Genomic DNA, 14,378 nt, shown 5'->3' on the forward strand with positions numbered 1-14,378 from the left:
ATATTACAAAATCAAATCCAAATAAATATTACTCACCATGACCAAGTGGCAGTTTTTCCTGGTATACAAATCTGGTTTAACATTTGAAAATCAATTAATATACTCCATCATATCAACAGGCTAAAGAAAATAAATCCTACCATAATATCTAATAGATGCAGAAAAGGGTTTTAACAAGATTTAACACACATTCACAATAAATTTTTAAAAACCCTCAGCAAACTGGGAAATTGAAGGGAACTTCCTCAATTTTATAAAGATTATCTACCAAAAAAAATACAATCATTCTCATAATTAATGTGAAAGCTAGGTGCTTTTCCATTGAGATTAGGAATAAAACATGTTGCCCCTTGTCCCCACATCCACTCAATATTGTACTGGAAGTCCTAGATAATTCAATCAGACAAAAAAATAGAAAGATATACAGAATGATATAGAGAAATAAAAGTGTTTTGGTCTACAGGTTACATGCTTGTCTATGCAAAACAATTTCAAAGAAACAATTTTTAATTCTCAAGCCAATATGTGATTAGAGCAAAGTTGCATGCATAAAATTACAATATACAAAAGTCAACTGCATTCTTCTATACCAGAAATAAACAGTTTGGAGTTTGAAATTAAAAGCACAATATTGTTAACATTCGCATCAAAAAAGTTAACTGAGCAGCAAAACATAATGAAAGAAATCAAAGATCTATACAAATGCAGAGGTACTCCATGTCCATGGATAGGAAGGCCCAATCTGTCAAGATGTCAGTTCTCAGCCTGATACACAGACTCAACAGAATCCCAGTCAAAAGCTCAGCAAATTATTCTGTGAGTATTCACAAATTGATCTAAATCTATATGAAAGGAAAAGACTCAGAATGCCAACACAATATTGAAGAAGAACAAGACTGGAACACTGATGTTACCTGGCTTCAAGACTCTCTAAAGCTATGGTAATCAAGACAGTGAGGAACTGGAAAAAAAAATAGACAAGTAGATCCATGGAAGAGAACAGAGAACCCAGAAACAGACCAACATGAATATGGTCAATGACTGTTGACAAAGGAGCAAAGGGAATTCAATGGAGCAATGATAGTCTTTTCAACAAACAATACTAAGAAAACTGGACATCCACATTCAAAATCCAAATCCAGACACAAACCTTACACCATGTTACTCAAAGTGGATCAGAAACCTAAATGCAAATGCTGCACTATAAAACTCCTAGAAGATAACAGGATAAAATGTAGGTGACCTTGACTTTGGTGACAACTGTTTAACTATGCCAAAAATATGACAAAAGGGAGGAAAACTTGTGAAACTAAACTTCATTAAAATTAAAAACTTCTGCCTTGCAAGTGATGCCATTGAGAGAATGAGAAGACAAGCTGCAGACTGTGAGGAGTTCTTTGCAAACCACCTATCTGAAAAGGAAACAGCATCCTAAATAAAAAGAACTCTAAAACTCCACAATATGAAAACAAAACAGTTTTCAAAGCTTACAAAATCTGGGCAGACCTTCACTGAAGAAGACTTAGAAATGGTAAATAAGCCTATGAAGAGCCATGTGCATCTCATGTCATCAGACAACTGCAAATTAAAGCAGCAACAAAATACCAAAAAAGGTCAAAACCCAGAACACTGTCAACACCACAGCTGGTGAGAATATGAGCCACAGGGACTCTTTGCTGGTCATTGCTGGTGGGAACACAAGATGGTGCCACCACTTTGTAAGACAGTTTGGAAGTTTCTTACAGAACTAAACCTCCTCCTGCCATTGGACCCAACACTCATGCTCTTTGATGTTTACCCCTAGAAATTAAAACTTTTACTCTGCACAAAAACCTGCCTGTAAATGTTAACACAGCTTTTTTTTTTTTGCAGAACTGGGACTTGAACTCAGAGCCTACACCTTGAGCCACTCCACCAGCCCTTTTTTGTGTTGGATTTTTTCAAGATAGGGTCTCACGAGCTATTTGCCTGGGGGTGGCTTCGAATCACAATCCTCCTGATCTCTGCCTCCTGAGAAGTTAGGATTACAGGTGTGAGCCACCGGCACCCGACAACACAGCTTTATTCATAGTGGCCACAACCTGGAAGCAACCGAGGTAACCGTCAGCAGGTGACGGATAAATGTGTCCATCACACAGAGGAATACTATTCAGCACTAAGAAGAAATGAGCTATCAAGACTTGAAAAGACAGAGGAGCCCTTAAACACATATTAATGTGGACAAATCCCGTCTGAAAAGGCTATAATCTGGATGATTTCATTTCTGACACTGAAAAACTCAGTGGTTGCCAGGGACTGGGGGAAGAATATGTGGAACGCAGAGGACTTTCAGGGCAGTGAAACTACTCTGTATGATGCTGTGCTGGGGGACACATGTCATTACAGGTTTGTCCAAACTCATAAAATGTACACCACCATGAGCCAACCGCAATGTAGACCTTGGACCCAATGTGCAGTACAAGACGTCACAATATAAGCCTATGGGAAAACTGGAGGGCAATGGGTGCTCTCTGTGCTTTCTGCTCAATTTTTCTCTGAACATACAGCTGCTCTAAAACATAAAGTTTGTTGAAAGCTAGACTTTGGATGTTTCTTGTCCGCGGTCACCTTGGCTCCTCTCCTAGACACCTCTTTGGGGAACAAGTCTCTCTCCAGGTGTGTCTGAATGCCTGTGAGACAGACTTACTGGGCGTTTTGTGACAGAACATGAAAGGTGACTTGGCAAGTGCTGTTAGAATTTAAGCCCCAAAGGTCAACACAGTTGGAATCAAATATTCCCACATTTCAGAGTCAGGTGCTAGGCTATTGACAGAATGTCTGCACAGAAAGCAACCCCAGAAAGGCCTCAGCCAGTGTCAGTCTGGAGCCCTCCCATAGCACAGGCCACCTTAGAGAAAGCCAAGTTGTCTAGGCTCGCACAGAAGGCAGAGAACAGTAACTACCCTGTGCGGAGGCTGGTGGGTGCTTCTCCCTCCCTCATACCAAGTGAAACTGCCCGAAGATCCATTTGCAGAGCTTGTCCTGTGTCTCCTTAAGGAGGCAAAGATGGCATCTTGCTCACAAGAGGCCAGGAGGTGAGGCTGCAGCCAGCCGTCCACTGCAGAGGCTGGGCCAGGGCATCCACGAGGCCAATGCAGAGAAGCAGCATTTGCATCTCATCAAAGGGGCTGTCACTGAGGGTGTCACTGCCACTGAGGGGTCTCAGCAATGCAGGACCAGGAGAGGCATCAACAGCTCAAGAAGGTACACTCAGAATCCTCCATGCCAGGGGCACCAGGCTATGCCCTTAAATAGGAATTCCAGGCCCTTCTCATTGGGCCAGCTGCAGACTGAGTGGGAGAAGAGATTTTTTGCTTAAAGGAAGCCACAGCTTTGCTAGTCCACAGCAAGAGTTTCCTAACAGCTGGAAAAGAACATGGACCTGCTGGTCTTGGGCACATGGTACTAGGGGCAGTGCTGATGAGTCCACTCCCTCAATGTGCCAGTCAGGTGCGAACAGCAGGGCTGGATCCTACCCTGAGGAGGGACCCCTGCCAGAGTCTGTGTCACCTGTAGGGATGCATCCCTGCAGCAGCACTACACAGCTAGATGCTTGGAAGTTGGTGGTGGCATCCCAAGGCTGGCATTTGACTTAATTAAGCTCCAAATCATCTTGAGAAGTAGGCCAAGTGTATCTTAGGAATTCCACTTCACAGCTGGACACAAACACAGCACACATGCAGACATGTGTGGGCCATGCACCAGGCATGCATCAGCCCTGGGTACTACAGCAGTCCCCAGCCACGGATGCCGAGAGGTGCTGAAACCATCACAGAGGACCAGGCCCAGAAAGGCTGTCCATCACCAACTGCTCCCTGACTACCTGCTGCTTCCTGTGGAATTCCACAGCTGGGAGTGGGGAAAGGAATTGAGCTAATGAAGTTCTCCAACATCCAGGCTTTCTACTGGATGTGAAGAAAGAAAAGTAATTTTTTTTAAATGGAGGTTATTACAAGGCTCAACAGCAAGATCTTCACAAGCTGAAAATGGTCCTGTAAGCTTGGACATTCCAGAAATCACTGTTGTCCAACCCAGTGGTCCATAATTAGAGGGCATCCCCAAAGTCCAATATTCATCTGGGCCTCACTTGGGTTTCTATGGAGGGTACTTCCTCCTTTGGAGATGTACAGGACCAGCATAAGGTCCACTTTTAACTGACTGATGGTCCACTTTTAAGTATCCCTCTGATCTGTTCTAATCCTGAGGCCCAAGGCTTCCCTGTGAGTCACTAGGCCTCAGTTCTCTTCTGGGGAGGACACACAGTGGTCATTCATTAAAGATTTGATTCTCTGTGATCAGAGCTCGGCCTAGAACCCCAGACAGCCACAGGTGTGGGAGGTGCCATCAGCTGATGGGTGTGAAAGGGTGAGAGAGATGGGGAAACTTAACAGACAGGTAGAGGTGCTGAGGAGTGGTCAGAGCAGGCTTCAAAGGCATAGGAGATAGAGCCATGTGAGGTCCCATCCCAGACCACCAGCCCCACCTGCAGGTGCACTGTTCCACCGCACAGGCTCCCTGCACCAGAACAGGACAGCCAGAAATGAAACTAAAGAGACCCTGGAAGACACAGAGTGACCTCTCACTGGCAAATCCAGTCCCACCTGTGGAGGAACAGTGAGAATTCTGGGCAAAGTGGGAGCACCCAGATGGTTGGAGCCTCTGACGTATTGACTCATGGGCAACATTGACCCTGGTCTGCTTGGGTTCAGGCCCTTGGCTCTCAGCCTCCTGAGGGGTCACGTTCCAACTTGATCGCAGGACAATGGGCGTTCGTCAGGGTCCCTCTACTCAAGAACTCCATCTGATGGATGCCCTTCCTCCCATCCTTGCTCTCAACTGGATGACCCTTCGGCAAGTCTTGACTTTCACTCCTTCATCCCCTCAGGAAAGATGAACCCCACCTGTCTCCACTGCAATCATTCCCTCAAATCACATCCCTGAGATGAACTCTATGGGGAAGAGCCCCCGAATCTCACCCATCTTTACCTGGTGCACCCAGTGCAGTGACTTCTAGGGTGCAGGCTCCCACAAGTACCCATACTCACAGTGTCTCTGAGGTGGAGGCCAGGGGTCCCCAAGATTTTGAAATGTACAGATAGCTCCAAGCTCACTGCCTGCCCAGCAAGGAATAGCCAGAAAGAATGTTAGTGGAATGATAGCCAGAGCTCAAACTTCCGGATCCCAAGCAGCAAACCTAATGTTCAGGTCTTATTTTCTAAGTGTTCCCCACTAGGTAGACATTGATAGAGATATAGACAGATGATAGCAGACAGAGAGAGCTAGACAGATGGAGGACATACCTAGGAAGTGTCAGAGAACACAAATGATAAACTCAGGGAGGAAAACATTAGTGGCTGAGTCCACATTAAGGGTAAGGGGTATGTTATGTATTATTCTTATTCTTCTTTGGATTTGAAATTACTTATGAGTAAGTCAAGACAAAAACTGCCTGCTTTATTTCTCAATTCTAGTACTGTTCCATTTGCTGAATAAGGACCTGCTCTTCCCTAGACTGTCCTATCTCAGGCCCAAGACACACAACCCTCCAAGTCCCTAACCAGGGATCTCCAGACCCAGTCCCCTCACACCCACGCCACCAGATTTGGGGTAAGAGCGACTTCCCAGGCCCATCAGCCACGTATGGACCAGGACCTACATTTGCGAGGTTGGATTTTCTCCAACTTTCTGTCAGATCTGATTTCCTCTGTTGAGGCCAAGTTGCCTCCCCACTTATGCTTCAGTTACCTAGTGCAACTCCACTGGCTCCTAAGGCAGCCCCCGATGGGTTTTCGGCCCTTTGGGGAATGGTCTTCAGGGTATTGGTAAGAAGGGAACAGGTGGCTGCGCCCTCGCGGTTCACAGGGGAGGCACACTTGAAGGTGGGCGGCGCAGTGCTCTTCGCCCTGTGAGCATCATCTCACCAGCACCTCCAGCCACCGAAGGGGGTCACCAAATGGGTTCGGCGGGGCGGCAGGGAACAAAAGGTGGGAGCCAAGGGTGAAGGGTGAGAAGGGGTGCGGGAAGGGGGGGGAACAGTAGAGGGAGAGGAGGGAGGTGCAGGGATCAAGAGAAGGGGAGGAGCACAGGGGCGTGCGGGGGGAGCAGCGAGGAGAGGGCGGGGAGAAGCGGTGCGGGGGCACTAGGCGGAGAAGAGGGGTGCAGGGGCGCCGGGGGCACCCGGGCGCGAGGAGGGCGGTGAGCGCATTCCCAGCGGGGACGGAGGGACGAGGCGCGGCGCTGGGGCCGAGCTTGGAGCCCATGCTTGGCCCCGCACGGCCGCGGGCGCTCGGGACAGAGGCGGCGCGCTGAGCCGGTGATGAGGGCGCCCGCGTTGCTGACCTGCTGCTGCTGGCTGCTGGTGCCGGTGAGTGCGCCCGGATCCGGATCCCGTTCCCGTTCCGCCCCGGGCCGGGGACCCCTTCCCGAAGAGGCTCGTTCTCCGGCCGCACCGAGTCCGGGTGCGAGGCAGGCGATCGGCGGTCCTGGAGGGGAACGGGGTAGCGCGGGGGCCTCTGGCCTCCCGCATCAGAGCGTGACGATCCGGCACCGCTCCCGCCGCCGGACATTGGGGCCGGCCTGGGGAGGTGCGTTGGCACTTTGCCCCTTCCCACCGCCGTCCCGGGTTCGCCTGAAGCGGGATCGGGTCCTTCCTGACACCCAGCGGAGTTTCAGGCTCCCGGCCGGGCGTGCGCCCCGGCTGCGGTCCCTGAGCTGCTGCTCGCCGGGCGGCCGCTGCCACCTGCGCAGGCTTCTCTTCCGAGAGAAATTGGAGTTGCTTTTTGTTAAGTACTTCTTCCACCTCCTGGTCCTTGTTACTGGCTTGGATCTGTTTTAGTGTGTGTCACAGGGGACGTGAGGTGACTAAGAAAGTTTCCTTCTGGAAATTTTTTTTTTTAAGAGAGTCGTAGGAAATGATAAATTGAAGAGAAGTTTGCTAAAGGAGTCATATTGCTACCTTATATAATTCTCGGGAATTCTACCCTTTCTTGGGGGGAAAGGGTTGAACCCTACTTCTTGCTTTCCTTCCCGGCATGAGAGCCGTACGCGTGTGGCACGCACGTGCTTTACGTGCGCTCAGCCCCGCGGCCGCTGATGGATCCACTTCCAGCCCTCAGCTTGGGAATTGTGCAGGGAAAGCTGTAACTGCTGACGAAACTTCGGGACCCCCTCCACCTGTCAGCCCCTGGTTTCTGTGAGGCGCAGCTGGCAGCCATACAGGAGAAGCACACTAGCTAGGGCTGAAGAGCCTAGGGAATTACTGTGCTGCCGCCTTAAACTCTGATGCCCCGCATAAGCCTCGCTGCGCATACTCCGGGAAGGAACGTTAGATGTGTGCTGCTTTTAATACCTTATTTTTTTCTTTTTAAATACAATTTCATTAATTCTGAAATTTATACCATTGATTTGTTCATAAAGAACTGGTAAAACTGACAAACCTGGAGTCTAATCTAAATGTGGAAGAATGCATCATTAAGTTTGTCCTTTTAATTCTGTTAGGAAATTTTATTCTCCGTTGGAATTCTAATTGACATATCAATAGTAGGATAAGATGGCCAAGAGTATGATTCTCTTTCATCACTGTTTTCATAAAAGCAAAATTTTGGTTAGAAAGAGAGCGAGAGATAACACTAGAACGCTAGCTTGGTCAGCAGCTGGGGGCAGCTCTAGCCCAGATGTAGGTCCTTGTGGAGATCTGGCAGAAGTTTAGAAACAGAATTTGAACCTTTGTGAAAGCAGAGGTGAGAGAACAATGTCTTCTGAGACTGAACCCCATGCAGCTCTGTTTCACATCGTGTTAATGAACCACACTGATGACTACAGAGCATCTGAGATATCAGGATGGAGCCTGACTAGAAATTGTCCATCTGTGGAGCCACAGCTCTATGGTTCTCTCAGCTCTGCCCGTCCTCATCCCTCTAATCTTTTTGAAAAGCTCTTCAACCTGTTCTACAACCTGTTCTAGAGACAAAGTGATTGCAATTTTATCTATACCTGTAGGGTTACGTTTTAGATGTCCTCTACCTTTCAAACATAGCATTTCTTATCATCATTCTGCAGTCAACACGGAGAGCCACCAGCATCTGCCTATAGCACATAGTCATGAAGAATAAACATGCATTTACTTTAATCAAATCAGGGACTTTGAAGTGGAAGCGTTTGAATATTGAACAATTATGGGTTTAAAGAGCTCTATTGGCCCTAAATTAATGCTAACAATGTACAATGTAGTGTGTTAGTGTATTTTCTACTCAGAAAAAAAATACTCTATTGGGTTTTATATTTGTCTTATAAAAGCTTCACAAAGTAAATAGTAAAGTTTTGTTTTTTTAATAACCATGCCAGGAAAATGAAAATGGCTGCTTTAAATGAATTCTAGTTTGAAAGCACTTAGAACTGTGTGAGGGTTGGGCTCTTCTAGTAGATTTTTGCTTGACTTTCCTCTAGAGCAGCTTTTAGTTACTTCTATTTCTTTTAACCGTGACCAGGTGAGCAGCATCCACCCAGAATGCCGGTTTCATCTGGAAATACAGGAGGAAGAAACAAAATGTGCAGAGCTTCTAAGCTCTCAAACAGAAAAGCACAGAGGTAGGTGGCAGACGGGGTGGGTCTGCTCATTGGTCCTGCAAATACCTCACAGCTGCCTCTCCTAACTGGGGGTCAGAGGTCACCTGCATATTGAAGACAGGTCCAGTTTCTGCTGTGTTATGATAGGCATTGTGTCTGCAGGGTCTTCATGCAAAACCTTTTCAAAGAAAACCTTAATCCTTAACAGCAACAGTGACCAACACAAGTTCATGGGCTTTGTTATGGTTTGCAAAGGCAGCTCCAGTTTTCTGTGGAATGAGCATTTATCTGAATTCTTGAATTTTAAAATCTTAGCTTTAGCACAGTGACTTTAGAGCAGTTAAGAGTGATGGAAACTTACCAGAAAGCAGACAGGGAAGTGGGACTTTGGTTTGCCTGAAGACAGACCTATTGTAAATACTGTAAACCTGTCCATTTTGTCCTAAGTTGGACAGTGGGCTGCTGGGACACCATGAATTTTACCCAGGCCCCTCATGGGTTCCAGGAGGCTCTGGGGCAGCACCCCACTTACCAGAAGAAGCAACACTTTTTGTCCTGTGCTTTCTCTTTCTCTGCTCCATGCCATGATTTTATCCCCAAATTAAAATCAAATTCTGTTAAAACAATCCAGGTCACAGAACCTGAGCTCTCTTCTAGACCAGCTCAAACCAACTACAAGTCACACAGCCGATTTGAATTTTCTAGTGACCATATTAAAATAAGTAAAATAGAAGCAGGCGAGATTAATTTTAATAATGTGTTTTACATTTACCTGAATATATCTAATTCTTTATCATTTGATTTAGAATCAATATAGTTATTATTTTCATGCTCTTTTATACCAAGTTGTAGAACCTAGTGTATTTCTTGAATTTAACAGCACGATGGCATCTGGGCCATATCTCACATATTAGCCAGTAGGCTCCCAGGTTGAAGAGAGCAGGTCTAACTGTTACAGTAGCCATCTTTGCCCTTCTTAGACTCCTTGCACCTCCATCTCCTTGTCTAAAAATTGGAACTCTGGGTTCGGGGCTCCTTCAGCTTTAAAGACCTGCAATTTCAAGATGCACACATGGTTCTGATGACCACACGCTCCAAATTGTGTAGCTGAACTCTGTCCAGAGAATGTGAGTTCAGTAACTCAACTCTGCAGCACCTGCAGAGGGCCAGCTCTTGAAGAGCTCAAGCTGACATCTGACCACGACAGATGAGACATGGATAAGTCTTCTGCACTCTGCAATCAGCTTCTTTCAGTGAAAATTCAGGCAAGTCAGGAAAGCAAGACTGAGAAGACAGGCTTTGGAATCATGTTATGGGGGGTCCAGGAAGGGATAGCCCTCCTGGTGCCAGCTGGCTTTTTCCTAAGGAAATGCAGCTTCCAAATAGCCTAGCTTCCAATTTTCAGATGGTTTATCAGAAATGCAAATTTTATGTAAAATATTACAATTTTTAAAAGGTTTGCTAACAATACTTTTTTTTTTAAAGTTCTGTGGGAGCTGGACAGACCTCTGTGGCCAGCACTGCCCCAGAACTGGCTCTCAGCACAATGGCTGGCCTCATACTTAACCGCATGGCTGGGACTTGCCGGCACCCTCCTAAGGATAAATGAGCATTCTAATAAACGTTTGCCAGGCTCCTTTTATAGACAAAGTGTGTGTGAACCACATCGGGCTCCTGAGTTTCTGGGTCCCAGGTGGAGTCTGTGGACACCGCTCACTCAGTTCGGTGCCTAGTGGCAGAGGAACATGGCAACTCAGATTGACTGTAGGATGTCTTCCTTGTTTGGCACAGTGGGGAAACCCACTTGGTTTACTTGCAATCACAAGCATCTGATTGGATATCATCTTATTTTGAAGATTCTTGCTTTCCATTTTAGCTTATAGCAAAAATACGTGTATCTGACTCATTCCATCTTTTGGCTTGAAAGAAGTGCTTGGTCACCAGCAACCATCCCAGGGAGAGAAGCAGAGCTGACCATCAGCCCAGCCATCTTGCAGCTTTCTACGAGACAGCCTGTGTCCACAGTTCTTTCTACTCTCTGAAATATGCAGGCTTGAATGCCAAGGTTATAAATAGCAGTGGGTTTCCAGGATGAAGATGCAGTAGGTGATGGGAGCCAGAGCCTACATGGGGACAGGACTGAGTGAGCCTTCTGGTGGGACCAGGCCACAGGACAGGAGTAGATGTTTGCCTCTACTGCTGAGCCCTCAGGGTCTGTGGAAGCTGAGGAATTGGTGGGAAAGAGGGCCAGAAACCAGGAAAAAACTATTATCAATTCTAGTGAGGTAATTTCTTTAAGACTGGCATGGAAATATTCCTCTATCACATTATGAGTCAAAAAAAGCAGAAATCATGTAACAAATGCTGACAAAAACCAGTATCGGTTCTAAACTCCTCTAAAGGACTCCCTCTGGAACCCAAGGAGAGATTTGAGCTTTGCCACTTAATATTGATTCATCACCATGACCAACTTAATCTTGCCAGTATGTGTGTGGATCAGGCCCTCCAAGGCCACAAATGGGTAAGGCTATAGCAGACGCCCAGGTGGGACTCTCACTGGCTAAGGCAGAAGGGCATCCCTGGCAACCTTGCCTGGGTTTCTGCCCAAGCAGGGCAGGAAGGCAGCCTTTAGGAGCCCTTGTGTCACCTCTTACCCGCTGGGGTTTGACCGAACAGAGACGCTGCCTGTGTATCTCTGCAGCCCCTTCTGTACACCACAGGCAGAGACACCCAGCTGGAGCAGGCAAGATGGCCAAGGTCAGCTTAGGAACAAGCCACAGAAATCACTGAACAACTGACTTTATTTTAAACAGAGACTAGACTACCTTGACCTTCATGTCAGGAGCTGTGAGGGTTTGCGATTGTTCCTCACTTGACGCTAACATGGAGCTAGCTGAAGCTTCAGGGATGCTGACAGAAGACCCAGATGCTGGGCCAGAGATGCACACTTCTCAGCTCCTTACACTGCAAACAGCCCAAGCTCCATGTCCCAAGGTTTCCTTTGCTCTTGAGTACCCTGGAGCCCTTCAGAGCAAGCAGCTGCTTGCTGAGCAGCCCCAGCCTAGGAAAGCCCAAGATCCACAGGAGCCAAGACTTCAGAGAGAAAGGTGCCGTAATTATTGGGGCGGCCCAGAGAACCTGTCTCCCAAGGCTGTTTGCTGTGCAGACATCCTCAGAAGAGTGGTGGAATGTGGGTGGGTAGGGCCTCTTCACAAGACACACATGTAAAGTCTCAAGGCCTGGCCTGGTGACTTCCATCCTTCCTTTATTATCCAGGCATGTTGTGCAGTCACCCCAGTGACCACAGATCATTGTGATCACTGCTCCTTTATTCTGATGTCCTTAAGGGAGAGAAAACATCTTGTTTTCTGTTACATCTCTCAAATCTTATAGAGCACTTGGCCCTTGAAAAGATATTTTAAAAACTTTGCTGGAGGAATTAGTGAAAATTCCCACATTAGAAATTAAATGATTTTTGAGCCCATCAAATACGGATAAGAAGTATATGTGATGAGAAGTGTTCCCACACCAGTCCTCTCTGCTACAGAAAGTCCTCTTGTGCCCTTGGAGACACCACACAGTGCCCCTCATCTCACTCAGAAGCCATGCGCACATTTGCTTCAATTGGCATCTTGCTCTGTTTCAGTTTTTAATTTTAACAGTACATTTGGAGACTACTCTGCACTGGTCCATATATTCTCCTTAAGAGTAGTATGCTATTCTAATGCATTCCTTTTGTCTCTCCCAGGCTTCTGGACTTTTAGGCATCTAATATTTTGCTGCTACAATGTCCTGGTGACTGTCTTGTTCATGAGAATAAAATACTTTACCAACATTTGAGGTTTGACTTCAAGTTACTAATCAGATGCTAGTGCGCAGTGAAGGCCTCTCTGGGTACCAGGGTATTGGGAAAGCTGTGTCACATCCCTGTCCCAGTGGTGACACTAGTGGACACATGGTGCAGGTAACAGTGCAGCTAGCCAGAACAAGGTGAGGGGATACCTGAGACCTATTTTGCTTAGTCAGAATGAAGGGTCCCAGTCTTCTAGTTGGCAGCCAAGCACTTGTCACCCCTGGGTGAGATTGTCAAGCTAAAGGTGAGAGGCCTTTGCAGGTCATTATCCCTTATCACATCGCCTTCTACAACTGTTGCCTATTAGAGTGGCATGTTCTGGAAGGCATCAGTCATCTCCCTCTTTAGCATATGCCTCAAAGGAAAGGAGCCTCCCTCGATGGCTCAAGTCCACTAGCTGATTCTAAGTCCTGTTCAGTTTCCTGGTCTGTGTGTTTGACTTAAGCTGCCTCTTGGGTGAGTATTTCTGCTGATGCCCTGCTTGGCAAAAGCATTTCCTTTCTCCAGCATTCCTCTATGGACAGTGCCTTGGGTTCTGCATTCTGAGGCTTGGTGATTCTGGCTTGCTCCTCTGTGTTGCCTCCCTTGCCGCACCCCTGGCAGAAGCCTCTCTGTTCCCTCCTTTCTGGTTATGAACTGGACTCACAGGAGCAGCCGTGGCCTCTCTGGACAAGGAGACTGGCTTGAGAGACATTGCTTTCCATGACCCAGAGTATCCCCAGTACCCAGCCATTCAGGTGCTGGGAGGTGAGCTTCTTTGTACCATACTTCATCTCCATCCTTCCAGTGAAAAAGGCAGGGCAGAGGCCAAGACAGAGACCACTTTGAGAGGACCAGGGTTTGGGGCTGTGCACCAGTGTGGCTCACAAGCTGCAGTGAGGAGTTAGCACACAGCCATGCTATGCCCCAGGGCACCCTCCACAGGGCGAGTCCTGCAGAAGGTGCCATGGGAGTTAAAAGCTGTGCACAGCATGCTCTGCTTACACTAGAATGTGATGAGCTCTGAGGAGGGAGGGAAGAAATTTCCACCAGTGCTTTGTGCTGGCTCTGTCCTGGGCCTCAGGCGAGTGGTGAGATGGGGGAAGCATGTGCAGGCCAAGCTCAGCCATAGAGAGGAGGTAGAAGCAGAACTGGGAACATTGGCACAAATAGGAAGGAGTGCAGAGTGGTTGTGCACAGCCAGAGGGAGGAGACCCACAGAGGACTATGGAGAAGCCAAGTGCCGGTGTGAGCTTATCTCAGGAAGGTTCACAGAGCAGTTAGTAGAAACTTGACCATCAAGTAGCATTCTAGGAGGGAGATGAAGATGTTCCTTCATCATCTGATGGAGAAAAGGAACTCTTAGAAGCCAATTCCACAGATCAAGAGGGCAGACACCAAAGGGCAGGGAGACAGGACAAAGAAGGGCCCAAGCATAGGAACTGCTTGCAGAGTAAGAAAGCCAGCTCAGAGTCCAGGGAAAGTGCCTTCTTTGGGGCTGTCTTAGCCCTTCTTACACAGGAGGGCTGCAGAAAGGAGAGGTGAAGTGGACCCAGCAGGGCACAGAAGGAGGGCAGTAGGACCAGCCTATGTTCCCTCTTGCACAGAAAAGGGTGGAGAAGAGTGAGGGTTAACTAGAGAGGAGAGAGGGATTTCTGGCTGTAGGACTCCACTCACCTCGGAGACAAGCCAGTCCTGCATGACAAGAGTCTGGGCTCAGAACTACTCCTGGGGGTCATGGACCTGGGAGGATGGGGGTGGGAGGTGTCTTTGCGCTAAGGCAGGTCAGGGAGCTGATGACATCACTGAATGCCAACCTCTGGGACCCAGGTGCCACACTACATCACAGTCCTCTGGTCCCGTGGACGGTGGCACAGCTCTGGCCACACCTGTGGTCACTGCATTGTTTCTCACAAGGGGCTGGACTCACAGGGACTTGGAG

At 47.6% G+C, this 14,378-nt stretch overlaps 1 protein-coding gene across 4 annotated transcripts in view; it reads left to right on the forward strand.

The window, feature by feature from the left end:
- Positions 1 to 6,192: 6,192 nt before the first annotated feature.
- The window catches only part of Vipr2 (vasoactive intestinal peptide receptor 2), a 73,864-nt gene continuing 65,678 nt past the window's right edge, over positions 6,193 to 14,378 (forward strand). For all 4 annotated transcript variants that reach the window (XM_074059753.1, XM_074059761.1, XM_074059765.1 and 1 more), the window contains exons 1-2: positions 6,193 to 6,403; positions 8,526 to 8,625. In XM_074059753.1, the coding sequence (XP_073915854.1) occupies positions 6,356 to 6,403; positions 8,526 to 8,625 (148 nt within the window). In that variant the 5' untranslated portion in view covers positions 6,193 to 6,355. The remainder of the gene's footprint in view (positions 6,404 to 8,525; positions 8,626 to 14,378) is intronic.

This window comes from Castor canadensis, chromosome 2 (assembly GCF_047511655.1).
Source record: "Castor canadensis chromosome 2, mCasCan1.hap1v2, whole genome shotgun sequence".
Taxonomy (NCBI): Eukaryota; Metazoa; Chordata; class Mammalia; order Rodentia; family Castoridae; genus Castor; species Castor canadensis.